The sequence below is a fragment of the Gadus morhua genome, chromosome 6, assembly GCF_902167405.1.
Source record: "Gadus morhua chromosome 6, gadMor3.0, whole genome shotgun sequence".
Taxonomy (NCBI): Eukaryota; Metazoa; Chordata; class Actinopteri; order Gadiformes; family Gadidae; genus Gadus; species Gadus morhua.
The window spans coordinates 16,692,104-16,708,028 of NC_044053.1; the positions used below are offsets into that span (position 1 = coordinate 16,692,104).

The 15,925-nt window shown below is 46.0% G+C and overlaps 1 protein-coding gene across 3 annotated transcripts in view; it reads right to left on the minus strand.

Annotated features, from left to right (window-relative positions):
* Window positions 1-15,925, minus strand: part of aopep (aminopeptidase O (putative)) — an 80,098-nt gene that overhangs the window by 56,177 nt on the left and 7,996 nt on the right. For all 3 annotated transcript variants that reach the window (XM_030358537.1, XM_030358538.1, XM_030358540.1), the window contains exons 7-8: window positions 1,098-1,317; window positions 37-143 (exon numbers count right to left, since the gene is read on the minus strand). In XM_030358537.1, the coding sequence (XP_030214397.1) occupies window positions 37-143; window positions 1,098-1,317 (327 nt within the window). The remainder of the gene's footprint in view (window positions 1-36; window positions 144-1,097; window positions 1,318-15,925) is intronic.

The following is a 15,925-nucleotide window of genomic DNA, read 5'->3' on the forward strand; positions in this document are numbered from 1 at the left end:
TTGTGATGAGGGCTGTTAAATTACTGGAAGCCCAACCTGAGGATCTGAAGCTCTTCCTGAGAGTGCTGCAGCTCATCAGACAGCCTTCTCCACCTCAGCAAGGCCTTCAACTGAGCCTGCTCCTCCATCTCTACAGGAAGGAGCTGGCGAGAGAGAGGGAGAGGGAGAGGGAGAGGGAGAGAGAGAGAGAGAGAGAGAGAGAGAGAGAGAGAGAGAGGGAGAGAGAGGTTATTGTTTGCGCTAGTTCATATAACTCATTATTATTACTGCGTGATATTTTACATGATTGCTAAAAGTTGTCCTCGATACAATGTTACACATTATCTTTTCAATTGACAACCCTCAATACAATGTTATTTTTGTTATTTTAAGACACGTTTCAAATGCAATTGATTTTTCACCCTTTAAGAAAATAAAGACAAAGAAAACCGTAGAATCATAGAACAGGGAAAAAAGAAAACAAACTGTAAAATATGTGCTACTAAAAGGAATTGCACGAGACGCATGACTCATGACTCATGTAAGGGTCAGTGGGGGTAAGGGGGGGAGGTTGAGAATGTTGTTAAAGGCTATTACCTGAAATACACCCCATGGGGAGATAACGTTTCTTTACAAAGGGTAGTAAAACCTTTTGAAACAGAGTAAAATCCCAATTGCTGCGGATACGCCAATTCAATCAAGAAAACATTGAACAGAAAAAAGCCACAGCAAGATATGCTATTGTTCTCAACATGGGTAAACAATATTCAAACCCAAAACTGTGTACCAAACCTCAGCACTTCATAAATGGAAACTTGTCGGTAATAGTGAGAGTCAAAACTGGACCACCGGTCATCTACGTTTCGTTAAAAGCCTAGTTAGCCTAGTAAGTCCTAAACAAGGTGCATTGTTCCGCCACACAGTCTCTCAAAGAGACAATTAAATTATAATCAAATAAGCAGTTTTTATTCTACCTTATTTTATTGATGTGACACAAAAGTATTGATTCACTATCGAACCGGAAACCCGGGTTATAAAGGGTATCAGCAGTAATATTCGACATCTTCGCACATTACCCACGTTCTACGTAGGATTGACATGTTTCCACTGTAGCCTACCTCCTGAGCCTTGGCCCAGATCACGTCCTCTAGGTACGTGGCGAAGCCCTCGCTTATCCACTCCTCGGTCCAGTCCCTGGCCCCTATAGCCAGGCCAAACCAGGAGTGAGCCAGCTCATGGCACAGCCGGGACCCCAAGACAGACCGGTCCGCGACTCCGCCGGCCGGGTCGGCCCCGGCCACGTCCAGCACGCTCTGAGACAGGAATATGATATGGGGGCTAGGAAGGGGGAGGTGGGGGAGAGAGGGGGGGGGTGTAAGAGCAGGGGAAAGGAGTTTAGCTTTTGACAGGCTTTTATTTAACATTTTCTTATTCACAAAAGAAATTTAAGATGAATAAAAAATGTCATTTTTGATCCGAGACCTTATGTCTTCTCCTAGGTGACAAGAAACAACACATTACTATAAATCCCACACAGAGAGAGAGACAAAGACATAGAGAGAGAGAGAGAGAGAGAGAGAGAGAGAGAGAGAGAGAGAGAGAGAGAGAGAGAGAGAGAGAGAGAGAGAGAGAGAGAGAGAGAGAGAGAGAGAGAGAGAGAGAGAGAGAGAGAGAGAAGGATGCGGTGAAAGAATAGATGTTGGCAGGGGTTGCAGGAGGACAAGGGGTTTTGGATACAGGGAGATAACCGGGAAAGTGCGGTCAAGAATAGGCCAGGAGAAGGAGGAGGAGTAGGAGGTAGAAAAGTGGAAGAGCAACAACAAATCAGTGAGCAAGTTCACAGCCTCCTACCTATAAATCTAAACCCTCAGAGACAAAATATGTGGGCATCACCCGGTGATAGAATCAAAGGGTGAGGCACGGTTCTCAGTATGTTATTGCAATGAAGAATACAGCCTGTATGGCGCCACAAATGACAAATGCTTGCACGCGTGCATGACTGTGGTAATATGTGTGCGTTTTCATGTGTGTGACACATTAATGATTCTTCCCTCAATTGGGGGGTGTGTGTGTGTGTGTGTGTGTGTGTGTGTGTGTGTGTGTGTGTGTGTGTGTGTGTGTGTGTGTGTGTGTGTGTGTGTGTGTGTGTGTGTGTGTGTGTGTCTTGGCACCAAAGTGTTTGGGAGGTGGCAGCCTATCCCTTTTCCATCTCAAAGGAGAGAGGGGGGAAGGAGGGAGAGGGGGGAGAATGGAGAGAGAGAGAGGAAGTTTAGCATGGAGAGCTTACTAATAAAGCCATCTTGTCAGCCCTACCTGCACTATGCGATCATTGAGCAAGAGTCCACCGTTCCCTGCACTCTCACTACACACCATTCCATTCAGGATTCAAAACTTCCAAACCAATGTTCTCAAACGAGGAGAAACCCTCAAAGCATAATAGAGCGCATCTTCATCATGACAGAATAAGAACTATAGAGCGCGATTCAATCTCAGAGAAGCCCTTTTTATGATTTTCTGACATTTCCAGGCCGAGCTACAAAGCTTGCTGCTGTTGTATGTTGTGTACTTCGGGGAGGAAACTTATCCCAGGGTTTGCGCCACGGTTTGTAATAAGGTCATGGTATACTACAATAGGGGGGAGGCAGGAGTAAAGAGAGATATGAAAGTGCTATACCAAGTTCATAAACAGTAAAGTAATGGAACATGTAGAGCCAATGAACCATTATTACAAATGATTATGAGAATCAAGAATATTATCACGAAAAGCGGTCAGGAGTTTGACAAGCTCATAAGAACGAAATTACATGATTGTGGAGAAAACAAACAAAAGGATTACTCCCCAAGTTTCCTTTTCGGCACTTCCCTTTTTGGACACCCCTCTGTTTTTAACTAATTGAATGCTCAGTGACCAAAGCAAATCCCGCATTTAGTCTTGAACAAGTCCCTCTGCAAAGGAATACCTCAGCCAGCTGAGGTATCCCTTTGCAATAAAATTGACTTCATCGTTGGAAATAGGCTTGTTGCTTAAGTCATCAGAGCAGCGGAGACGGTGGCAGGGAAGATAACTTGACAGACCTCTGATAAGCACACACTTTCTCCCATACATCAAATTGATCACAGCAACCCACATAAGCACAAGCCTCCATTTAGTCCTCCTTTAATGAGGAAACACTGCAGTTCATAGGGCATCTGGCCTTCAGCGGTATGCATTGAACATGAAGGAACCTGCTTATGGATGTGGTTGAAAACTTGGCATTAGCAGAAGTGTTAAGTGCTAAGGGATGCTATGTGAATGATTCAATATATTCCTGTTTCTACAGAGGTAATATTTTGCCTTGGCTTTCATTTAAATAGCCAAAGTTTGTGTGAGGTTTGTGTGATGATGGACGGTTATCTAAAGGCCAACGAGGACAAGGGTGAGAAGTCTGAGACAACCTGCCGTGAGCCAATAGTATAGTATAGCATAGCATGGTGGACCGGGAAAATACAACATGATATAATGATTATTAAATGTGACCTTTTAAATATTGGATGAAGTAAAGGGCTAATTTGCTCTATTCCCTCATTAAAATAGCCTGTACAATATCCAATATGTTGTTATTTTTCTTCCTTAAGAAATCTCTTTATCTCGGGGTCTTTTAGGTTTGAAGAGGCTACTAAAGCTTCCCCAATAGAGTTTGTGTCAAGGATTTGTTATTTAATTTCTCAACTACATTAGAAGAGTAATGCAACTAAATCTGCATACAAATACTCGGAAAATGGATGCGGTTCATCGTTGATCTCAACTACTGCAAACACTGTAAAAAAAAATCACCCGACCGCATTGTGCAAATCAGACCTGAGAGGGGGAGGGGTGTGGGAGTTTCCTTTTGTGAACCTGAGACAACAGAGGCAGAGAAAGGGGCCAATCGCAGCTCAAAAGCCAAAGTCATGGCTGAAGACTTTTCTGAAGCATTCCTTGGCCCCTATCTTATGTAACCTGTGCGTGCCCTGAGGGGCCCCAGTGTGCATGTGTGTGTGTGTGTGTGTGTGTGTGTGTGTCTGTCTGTGTGAGGCAGGCAGGCTATTCTTTGACAGAAGAATAGGGGCCGGGTCAGAGAGGTGTAAATGAATGGCTTCGTGCTGGCCGTGCTCATATAACAGCACCTGACTAAGTCCCGGTTGTTTGACACGCCGTCTCCAGCGCTAGCATTCAAACCAGCCTCTGTCTATCAGTCATCAAATGAGAGACAGACGAGGACAACATGAGTGTTCTGTTTGTCTGGACGACCACATTGTGTTTTAAAGGCTCCTAAAGTGTTGAGAGGGGTAACGCATTGTGAGAGACAGAGACAGGCATGTCAACAGGTACACATAGATTCTAGGTCAAGCTACACAATAGATTTTGAAACTAAAGCAAGCATTCCTCAATGGCCGGTACAACATAGATATGTACTATGGAAGGTGCGGGTTCAGCAGGATTTCAGTGTTGCCTGCAGTATAGACATATATATATATATATATATATATATATATATATATATATATATATATATATATATATATATATAAATAAATAAATAAAGGCATTATAAACCAATGGCGTAGTTGACTATTAAATAATAAACTGGCCCAGTGGCAGTAACAGGTCTAATTTAGTTTCACCTTTTGTAGAATTAATATTTCACAGACTCTAACATAGTATTTCCACAGTGTGGCTCTTTCTCATTCGTTATATAAATGATAACCAGTGACCAGGTCACAGTCCAAAGTTGTTTTAAAACTGAGTACTTTAGACTATTACAACCTTTGAAAGGACATTCTCTTCCTAAAAGCATCAATCATCATTACATAGCCATTTAGGTAACACACAGCAACAATACAGCATGCTGATCTGTTCGGGAAGAGATTATCATCTTAAAACACACAGAGTGACAGAGGAGTTATTTTCATACTTTTCCATAACCCAATTATGGATACAAGCTAAGTAAATTATGCCGGAAAGCAGCGAGCAAATATGCATGTCTACTCTGGGTGTGCCAAACAGCTAATTTCAGAGCAGAAACAAATGGGATATCTAAACAATACAACTAGTTTATATTTCCCCACGGCCTGTTTTATCAGATAGAAGGCGGGCCTGTAATCCTTATTCAAGCACATGTCAACATCATACAATAGGGCCCTGTGGACACTTATTTCAAAGACAGCACCCCACACAAATCTAATCCTGTGTTTCTCCTGATTTCCCAAACAAAGGTTCCCGCCGGAGCAAGGCTAATGCTAACATTAGCTTTATTAGTTTCTTTATAGCGTGATCTTATTGGTCCACAACTGGATAAGCACGCCTTTGTTGTCCGTTTCAACAGTGCCCATGTGTTTGGGCCTGTGCGTGAGTGCGTGAGAGAGAGAGAGAGAGAGAGAGAGAGAGAGAGAGAGAGAGAGAGAGAGACAGAGAGACAGAGAGAGAGACAGAGAGAGACAGAAACACACACAAAGGATGCCTTTCAGTGATAGTGCGTGCACATGGCCCTCTGGGTGAGGTGTGTATGTGTGGGGGGTCCATAACTACGATGACAAATAGTGTCATGCCATCAAGATGTCATTGCATTTACAACAACACCCAACACAAACACTAAAACACGGAGGGACAGCAAAGCCCTGCACAGACTCAACAGACACATGCACACCAGACACATGAACAACAGACGCACGAACAATAGAATCAATGCCAACAGACACATCCATCTGATGGCCCCCGTTTAACCGTTTTTGGAAAAACTAAACAAAGCAAGGGACTGTACTTGTTTGACCTTCCTCCAGGATCTCCCCACACAGGGAAAAACACTGGGCTGCAGCAATATCAGCCTGACTCACCAGACACCAACCTAAAGTATAAATACGACCCATTACTGAGCCTGAAAAAATTCACTTTAAAGATCAGGGATCTTTAAGAGCAGGGATCTTAAAGATCAAGTCTCAGATCAGACCTCTGCATTCCCCTCAAATCTGCCCCTTGATATCAAATATCTGCCAATTTGTCGTAGAATAACACCCCCCCCCCCCCCCCCCCCTCTCCTCCCAAGTCATCCAGGGTAACTGGACAGATGTGGAGGTGGGACATTGGTTGAAGAAGTGTTCCGCTCTCTCCCAGTATCCATTATTCATCCCTCCATCCTTGCACCCATCCCTCCTGGCTGTAGGCCATCTCCCCTCCCCGGTGGGACTCCTCCATGCATAATGCAGCAGTGGCCCTATCATAGGACTGTAATTGACATCCCAAATTTCAGATCTGCACCACTAAAAAAGCCCCATGAGAGAGAGAGAGAGAGAGAGAGAGAGAGAGAGAGAGAGAGAGAGAGAGAGAGAGAGAGAGAGAGAGAGAGAGAGAGAGAGAGAGAGAGAGAGAGAGAGAGAGAGAGAGAGAGAGAGAGAGAGAGAGAGAGAGACATAAACAGACAGACAGACAGACAGTCGGACACAAAGACAGACGGACAGAGAGAGAAAGAGAAGAGAAGAGCGTGTGTGTGTGTGTGTGTGTGTGTAATTGCATAAATAGTTCAGGCGGCGGGAATAGCGAAGAAGGAAATGACACGATGAGCTGAAGGTACGGTGATGAAAAAGAGGGAGTCAGGAAATGGAAAAAGACAGCGTAAGCATGAGTGAGAAGTGCAATGAGACAACGTCTGCCTGCCTTTCCGTCCGTCCGTCCATCTCTGAGAGACTGAAATAGAGTTTGGTTTTAGATTGTGACTTTTACGGCTTTAGGTTTTCTTTCCAATGTATGATTATCCTCCAGGCTTGAACTCAGACCACCATAGGCTGTGGACAGCAGAACTGAGCACATAAACACACCTACCTATAGACTACACTGATCCCCAGGGAGCCGCCCCTCACACACACACACACACACACACACACACACACACACACACACACACACACACACACACACACACACACACACACACACACACACACACACACACACACACACACACACACACACGTGAGCAAACCATCTGGAAACCAAGGACAGTCTTGTCTGTTTAGAGACGTCCAGGCAGCAGGTTGCCGCGGCGCTGGCCTGCGGTCAGCCGCCCAGACACAGACACACCGTGGCGTGGCCTATTTCAGAACACAGGGCTCTATCTCAGCAAACTCCTGACCAGCACTCCGTCTCCATTCTTATTCAGCGAGTCTGACTTCAAATGTCTGGCATTCCAGCTTGGCTGCAGATCAGCGCGAGGCTCCCAGACAGGGGCCCCCGGGGCCCAGGCCAAATGCCACACCATGTAGGGCCTGATCACATGTACAGGGGCCCGTCAGGGGAAGGGAGCACCTCACCCACACTCTGCTCAGCGCATGGCATCAGAGGCTGGAAATAAGTATCCCAGGGAGAAATATCTGAGTTGATTGTAATCAAAGAGGCATAACTGCTATTGAACTACGGTCTCTCCACGTCTTGAATTTCAACCACTTTGGCACTGGCCTGAGGCAATCATTACTAATCGCCCTAGATATCGCTTTTTAATAATACAGACTCACTTTCTCCACACAGGCATGCACACACATGCGCACACACACACACACACACACACACACACACACACACACACACACACACACACACACACACACACACACACACACACACACACACTCACACACACACACACACACACACACACACAAACAGACACGCACACACCGCTGGGTGCAGTAGGTTTGTTAAGGGAAGAGGGCGGGCTTTTTCGCGTCTGAATACGAAGGCAAGTAAGTATGGGAGCAAAGAGTGCAAGCAAAGTAACAACGTCTTAAAAGTCCACCAAGAGTTTGTTTAAACACAAAGCGCCACTCCTTGTATTGCTTCAAACAGAGCCTGTTTTTTTATATTGTTGGAGTCGGGTAGTCTGAACAGACTCAAAATATTTGGAATTTGTCCGGCAATGAGCAAGCATGTCTCAACTGTCAAATAATGTCAACTGGCTCTTTTTATGGCAACGAGTGGCCTGGCCGAACTTGTTAATGATTAGCCCTTTCACTTTGAAGTATATCTTTTGAAGAATCTACTTTTCCTTTTGGCTTTAGGATATAAAGGCTGTGTCCAAGATGCTAAAGGGATCGTACAACCTTGATACCTTCCTTAATTGCAGACTTTAATTAAATGTTCCAAAGGATATGTCTGGTATCATGTACACACTGCGAACTGTCAAGAAGAAAAAAAAACTCAAAGTTGACCATTAATCAATTAAAAGCCACACAGCCTGATTGGATACTCTCAAATATTAAACCAATACAATAAACCTAGTAAGGATTTTTCTTACAGGCCTTACTCTACCTCTTACTTCCTCTTAAAACCGGGAGTCCCCCCTTGACCTCTTAAAACATACTCCTCAGGAATCGCTACATATTAAGGGGAGATTCCAAGTACGGTAATTGAAACCCAGCCTGGGCATCTGATTGAAGGTGTTTTTAATGTGAATAGATATTGGGAGACTTGGTTTTGTTAGCACCATGGTTGCTTGTGTATTGTGCTACAATGTATTGACATATTTTTCAACCCCTCAGCATTGCTCCTCCTGAGAGCCACACACACACACACACACACACACACACACACACACACACACACACACACACACACACACACACACACACACACACACACACACACACACGCACACACACACACGCACACACACACACGCGCGATAGATACATTGCTATTTATTGATCGCCTCGGGGGGAATTGGCTTGTTAGAGCAGCCAAGATAAACAAAGGCTGGAAATGAAGATGACATGATCACCGTGGAAACATAATGGGCCTATAAAATCACTATACAATCAGTCTGCAGGGCCTGTATTCAATTGTGGACTGAGCCGGATGAGCCGGTGGAAACGAGACACAAACGCACCAGCCATGAGAGCAGGCTTCCGCCGATGCTACTTAATATACAAGAGGGAGCGCACACACATGCACCCCCGCACAGGGATGTACAAACATTTACAAAACACTTTACAGTCGCAAATTCAGACACAATAAGGAAGCATACATGCACCTACAGCGCCATAAAGAAACCCAAACAGAAACCCTACACACTATTTACTCCTATTTTCACAAGGCACTATCATCCAAACGGCATGCGTGCATGTGCGCCTGTGTGTGTGTGTAGGTCATGATGCTGCAGAATCATGACCGGATGTTGTGCGGCATGGCACGATGCGATACCAGCACCGGGGCTAAAACGACGTCACCACCACCCATCGCAGCAACACACGACAACATAGTCATCACTCTGGTGCAACGTGTCCTTCCTGACCCACACAACACCACCTATCTGTCGGAGACAAGGCCCCAGATGTGGGGCCTTGTCTCCGAGAGATAGGTGGTGTTGTGTGTGTGTGTGTGTGTGTGTGTGTGTGTGTGTGTGTGTGTGTGTGGGGGGGGGGCTGATAAACAGGTCTGCTTTTTATGGGAAAGGTTATGACTACACCACGGCCGTCTTGCCATCGGGGACGGGATGATTATCACAAAGCTCATTTGCATAACATTGTTTTCATGCCATTGTGGAGCCCCATAATCTGCTTGTTACTGCGACGTTAAGCTCCCTACATTTTACCCCCCGTTATCGCAACACGTCTGAGGCCGGTGTCAGCGTCCCTCAGCACCTCTGCTCTACACTAGGTTGCCGCTGGTAACGGGGAATCAATTGGCCCTCCAGCGTTACGTATGATGTCATGAGGTCTAGCGCAGTGCTCGGATTCTCATGAATAACTTTATCAACCTTGACGGGGTGTCTACATGACATTTGTGTGAAGTCACCCACATTCTTGCCTTGGTGCTGCTATTGGCATGCAGGCTGTATTCATCCGTCCCTGTGCAGGGAAAGATTAGCTTATTGGCTAACCCCTGGAAGACAAAAAGATCCAAGAAGGTGTCTTGAAAAGATTATTTTACGGTCGTACCTTCAAGGTAATAAATATATCTGTTGCAGTTATATAATGGGAGAGAGAGTGGAGATTTGGAATTGATACTGTTCGTCACTGGAGGGCAGCATTTGAAGGTAACGGATTGGTTAGAAAGAGTGCAGTACAATTGAGGTCAGATTTAGAAAGGTTAAAAAATCAAAGTAAAAACACACACATCAAGGAAAGGGCTGCACACATAGTATGTGCCTGCCACCTCATCCCGCTTCCTCTCATAGGCAAATTTGACCTTATATTTAGGTAAAATGGGCCTATGATATATAAACATGTACTGCATATCATATATATGTAAAACAAAATGTATATATTTATTTCACAAATGCATGTGAATTATAACGAAATCTAGCACTATGATCGCAAATGCAACGAAAGAAGACAATCTGAGGGTAAAGAATGCTGTGGTTCATAAGGCCAAAAAAAACTCTATTGGCTGATTGTGGAGCAGTAGAAGACTCCAGAAATCGCTGTATTCTTAAGACAAAAGGAATGCATCCTGGCAAGCAACGTACAAAAGGAGCAAAGAATCCTACTAAGGGTTTCAGAGTTTCTCTTGCACTGATTCTACTGCATATCTTGGTATGAGTAGGCAAAAGGCAAAAAGGTCAGGAAAGGCCTAAAAGCATGAAATAAATCAGAAGCAGGACCTGCGAGGAGGCGGGCACAGTGTGACTGTAACCGTTCTGATCCAGGGTCTAATAGCTTAGCACCCCAGCCCAACATCCCCCCCTGCCCCCACTCCCCACTCCCCAGGCTAAAAGCAAAAGCCAGACATCGGAAGCATTACCACCAAACACTTCACCGAACTTTTGCTTCAAATGTCTCATTTTGGTCGGTTCAGCGCAGAGGTCCCACGGACATTAGGCCGTCTGGCTTTCCGCGGCCAAATGAAATTACCCCCGCGCTTCGGATGGGGGATTCTGCAGCCACACACACACACACACACACACACACACACACACACACAAAACAGACACACAGGAAAACAATCGTTCTCACATGCACACACACACACACACCCGGATACACATAGTATACAATAATAGCGGCATTATCCCCTCCAAAATACAATGGACCCATCCATCACAGCATGTAATGGGCCTTGTGGTTTCATCCATTAGCCAGTAGTATGGGGTCGGGGGGGGGGGGGGTTGCTGTGTCATGCCTGTCCTGCCACAGCGCCTAATTTAGAGTTATGGCACTAACCAGGGCCGGTATCACGGTTAAGCTCAGCACCGTATGGCAGCTGCTGCCAGAGAGCGCTCACTTTAGACGGCTTCGATTCAAAGGATATATGAAGAAACGACACACAATCACGTTAGCGGTCATTATTTACAATGGATACACGAGGCTCCCCTGTAGGCCGATTGCAAAGCCCCTTGTTTTCCTCTCATTCAACTATTACCCGTCAGCTGCTCTTTTGGTTTGTGGGTGTGTGCGCCAGTGAGGGTAAAGTTCAAGTACTGCCTTCTTGCCAAACGTCCTCCTTCAAGGGCAACCATGAGGATGAAGTGGTAACCTCCCGATGCTCCCCCCCCCTGCCCGCCCCTGCTAGCCCCTCCTCTTCTCTCTCTATTCTCAGTCTCTTTAGAAAAAGAAACCTCTGTCCAGAGAGAGAGAGAGAGAGAGAGAGAGAGAGAGAGAGAGAGAGAGAGAGAGAGAGAGAGAGAGAGAGAGAGAGAGAGAGAGAGAGAGAGAGAGAGAGAGAGAGAGAGAGAGAGAGAGAGAGAGAGAGAGATTAATTTAAGACAGAAAAGAAAGAAACACCCCATGCTTGACTATGTGATTAACTGCCGTCTCCTGGGCCCGACACACACACACACACACACATTTGCGCACACACAAATGCATCCACGCAGACACACACACACTGGGAGAAGCACCAGTCTGTGTCGCACACGTCTAGGGTTACTTGGGAGATTAGACTGCAGAGAGGAGACAAGGAAGGTAGAGAAGTCGCAGGGGACAGCAGAGGAGTCTGGGTAAAAGGGCGGAGGGGGTTCCTAGGTTCCTTTCCTCCATGGAGGGAGGAAATAGAGATGGCGTGCATGGAGTGCAGGAGGGTTATCGGGCAAAGTGGCAGAGGTGTTATTTTCACAATAAGGCAAAGGAGCGCTATGATGTTCACACTGAATTTGTGGATCGCTATCCTATAAAGAGAAAGGCCAGATAACAAATCTGGTTCAAACGAGAATCTAAATGTTGTGGGTTGTTTTTGGCAGAGAGAGGGGGGGGGGGGGGGGGGGGGGGGGGATGAGGGTTTAGCAACCAGTTTAACATGTTCAACATGCAATGTTTTTTTTTTTTTCCGTTTCATTACCTTTTATCACCCAAGTTGAGTGGCACCTCACCTGATATACGAGGGACCTCCAGGGAGCGGCTCCGAGGCACTGAAAGGGTAGCCCCCTGCAGCTTCCTACCACTCCCCAACAGTGACTCCTGGTGACGGTAACTTCCTGCTAGCCCATAAACAAACTATGCAGTCATCTGAAGTCAAGCTGAAAATCCTCCACCACTACAAAAGGTCAGCAGGTGTACAGCAGGCATAAGTCTTGTAGTGTCTCTTGACAGTTATACAGCTCCATCGTTTGCCAGTAAAGACTACTGGTTTAACTGGCTGATAATTATGGGTCCATTCAGCAGATGTTCATTTTTCATGGGTCCAAACTCTCAATTTGAACAACTTGAAGGAATAGATATATTTTTGCAAATAAACATATAAAAAGCATTATTATTATTATAAAAAAAAAAGAAATATGCTCTTAACATGTTTGTATGATTCTGTTTGTGCTGTTTGGTTGTTTTGCGGTGCCCGGATATCAATGGTGAAGAAGGAGGCCGGAAACACTGCAAGAATACACGCTGAGAACTAAGCATCAGCATGAGAAAGTCAGCTGGCAAGTGGGCAAGTGAGCGAGGGGGTGATCCAAGTTTGTAAATCAAACCAGAAGTTAAAAAAAGCAGCAACATTAAGAGCACATCTTGGGGGATTTCCCAGGTTCATCAGCGGTTCATCCCTGACAGAATGTTCCGTCGCATAACGAGACTTATTATTTTAATAAGGTGTATGCTTATCCGTCTTGTAGGAACAAGCACAGGGTTGTGCCCTGGCTGTGTTGAAGCAGAACAAACATTCTGCCCCACAAGTGCAGCACAAGGCCTGTGTCAACACTCTGTCATTTCCCAACAAAAAACGGCGGAAAGCTACACCGCTCTCTCCAGGGGCGTCTGAAATGCCTTTATTTGGTCACGTGGCGGGGAGAAAGCAAATCTCCCCTTTGTCCCTGAGTCTGTTTCTTAGCGACGCACTGATATTGGCTTCAAAAGGGTTAGGGGGGCCGGGGGGGATGTGGAACGGCATGAGTGCCCTTCCTGCCGGAATCAAAATGGCGTGGCCGGACGAGATCACAATCGAAAAATAAGATTTAAACTGAAAATATGCTAAAAGGTAGCTTACTCACGCACACACGTATCCCCCTGGAAAGTACCTAAACATTGCAGACATACACATATACAACTCTATGTTCTCCAGAAGCCTTCCTTAACAACCACTTAAAGCACAATTCTAGTGAATTCGGCGCCTTGCTTTAACAACAATCCCATGTCCTTCAGCCACTCAAGGGACAATGACCTGGTCTAGATGAGATGTTTTTAAAACTCAAGGGGCTTTCCCCTGCTGCGCTCATTGTTCATCACACTTATATCCAAGGGGCTAACCCTTTAAAATCACATCCATGTCTTCCTCCTCTAAACCTTGTTCCAACCCCCATCCTCTCTTAATGGCATCTTCTGTATCTCTATATCGTCCCCCTATATCTGTCCTCTTTTTGTTTGGTTTTTTTTGACGCAAAGTAACTCATCCTTAATGTCGTCGACAGTAGACATGTTCTGCCACCACTGGACCACATTCCACTGGCTCTTTTGGACACTCATGGTAACACGGGGACAAAGACAGCATCATTTGTCAACAGAACAAGGGGTACACAGACCGCCTGTCAGGGCCCACATGTAAGGAAAACAAAAGCACATTTTATCATGGTTTAAATTACTTGTTCTTGTCTCGGAATCATGCCTGTTCCATAATCATGCTCATCCGTTAGGTGAAAAGCATATCTGGCTGAGTTAATGGCATTCGTTATCACGGCGAACAATAACCGTATAACTTTGGAATGGGTCTTGAACAAATTTGATGAACCAATGCAGTTGTATCACTTTTCTTTCATGCCCCTGCTAGTTCTGGCCTTGTGGCCTATTAGCTGGTGTGAGAAGCGTTTGCAGCAGAGCCCTTTGCGCCCAGACCTGCCCTTACTTGACTTGACTTTTATCTTTGTTTTCCTGCACCCACACACTCTTTTTCCCCCCCCCCCCCATCTCTCTCTCTCACACTCACACACACACACACACACACACACACACACACACACACACACACACACACACACTCCCCCCCCCCCCCCACCATTCCTCCCTCTCCCTTCCTATCTAGGTATATAAACTTTACACCACCCAGAACGTCCCTACACTTCCCCTGCCCTCCCATACATCTATCAGGCTACCGGAGCCCCATGTCTCTGTGCCACGGCTGCTTGCCCCTACACTGCTGCCGCTGGCATCGGTGCAGTGCAGCGTGAGGGTGAGCTCGGCTACCAGCCAAGGACAGGGCCCCGCATACTTCCCAATCTGCAGATTAAACAGCGCCCGTCTCTGAAGTCCTTCCAGAGGCTAATGGCTTTTGTTGCCGGAATTAATCCGCACATCCTCTCCCACATCCTGGGGGTCTGCTGGCCAGTTGGGACCCCCCCCCCCCCCCCCCCCATCCCTCATCCCCCATTCCCCTCCCACCACTTCTAACGTCCTCAATGTCTCGCTCCCTCTCATCTCCATCTACAGCTCTGGTTCTAGATGACCTGCCCCCAACTATCTTGCCAGTGGCGCGGCCCACGTATACTCCCCCAGAAGCAGCTTGGCAGAAGTCCGGAAGCAGCCTGGGAGCAGCATGTAAGCAGTCAGTACAGTCGACCAACCGCATTGAGAGAGGGGCGTGCCAGGCAAGAGTTGGGATCCGTGGAGAGACAACCAAAGGGAGTTAATATGCTGAATCTCTACTCTGTCATTTCCAACTGCAGGGGTGTAAGTAGCCCAAATATACAGATGATCAAGTTCCCAGGACTAATGACTAAAGAACCGAAAGAAGGCCCCAGTCAAACTGACACCCACAGGAAGAAAGGATGGTATGAAATACACGGAAAAATAGGAAAAATCTATTTGTCTATATATATGCCAGGGTCAGGTCTATAATTCGACCAAGCTGTCCCCCTCTGGCCATTGATGCTGTGTCGCTCTGTACCCCAGGGTAAACTCCATGTCGGATGCATATTCAGATATTACTCATATCCTGTCCGCTAGGAAACATTTCACTAGAGACAGAGCGGCACAAGGGAGGAATAAAAAAAAGATGAAGAGGAAAAAGGGATGAGAAAAACAAAGAAAAGAGAGAGGGAGGGATAGAGTGTGTGTAAGAGAAAAGGAGATACTGTGCCTGACTATTGCAGATATTAGAAGACGGTGTTCAGCGATCCCCTTCACGGACCCCATAGTTTACTCTACCATCCCAAGTTAAGAGACCAGACACTTTTTCTCTTAATAACCGGTTGCTGAAGGCTCAATTCCAATCATATGTGCAGTAATTTGAATATGTCATCTGCAATACAGTTCATTTATATGACATGTATGCTTTTCTCTGTTTCACGATGTGATGGGTGGGAGACGAGCACAATTTGTGGTTTGGGAGGCTGCAGCTAACCTCTGATAGCAGACAGCCGTAACAATATGCCATGAGTGGTGGGCAGAGAGGGGGACAAATGGTGAGGCTGATCACATGATGCCTATGAAGAGAGTGCGGCCAAGAGCATGGCTGATGAACTCAAGGCCAAGCTGGACAGATGTGGATGGGTAGAAAAAACCTAAGGGAGGGGAGGGAGGG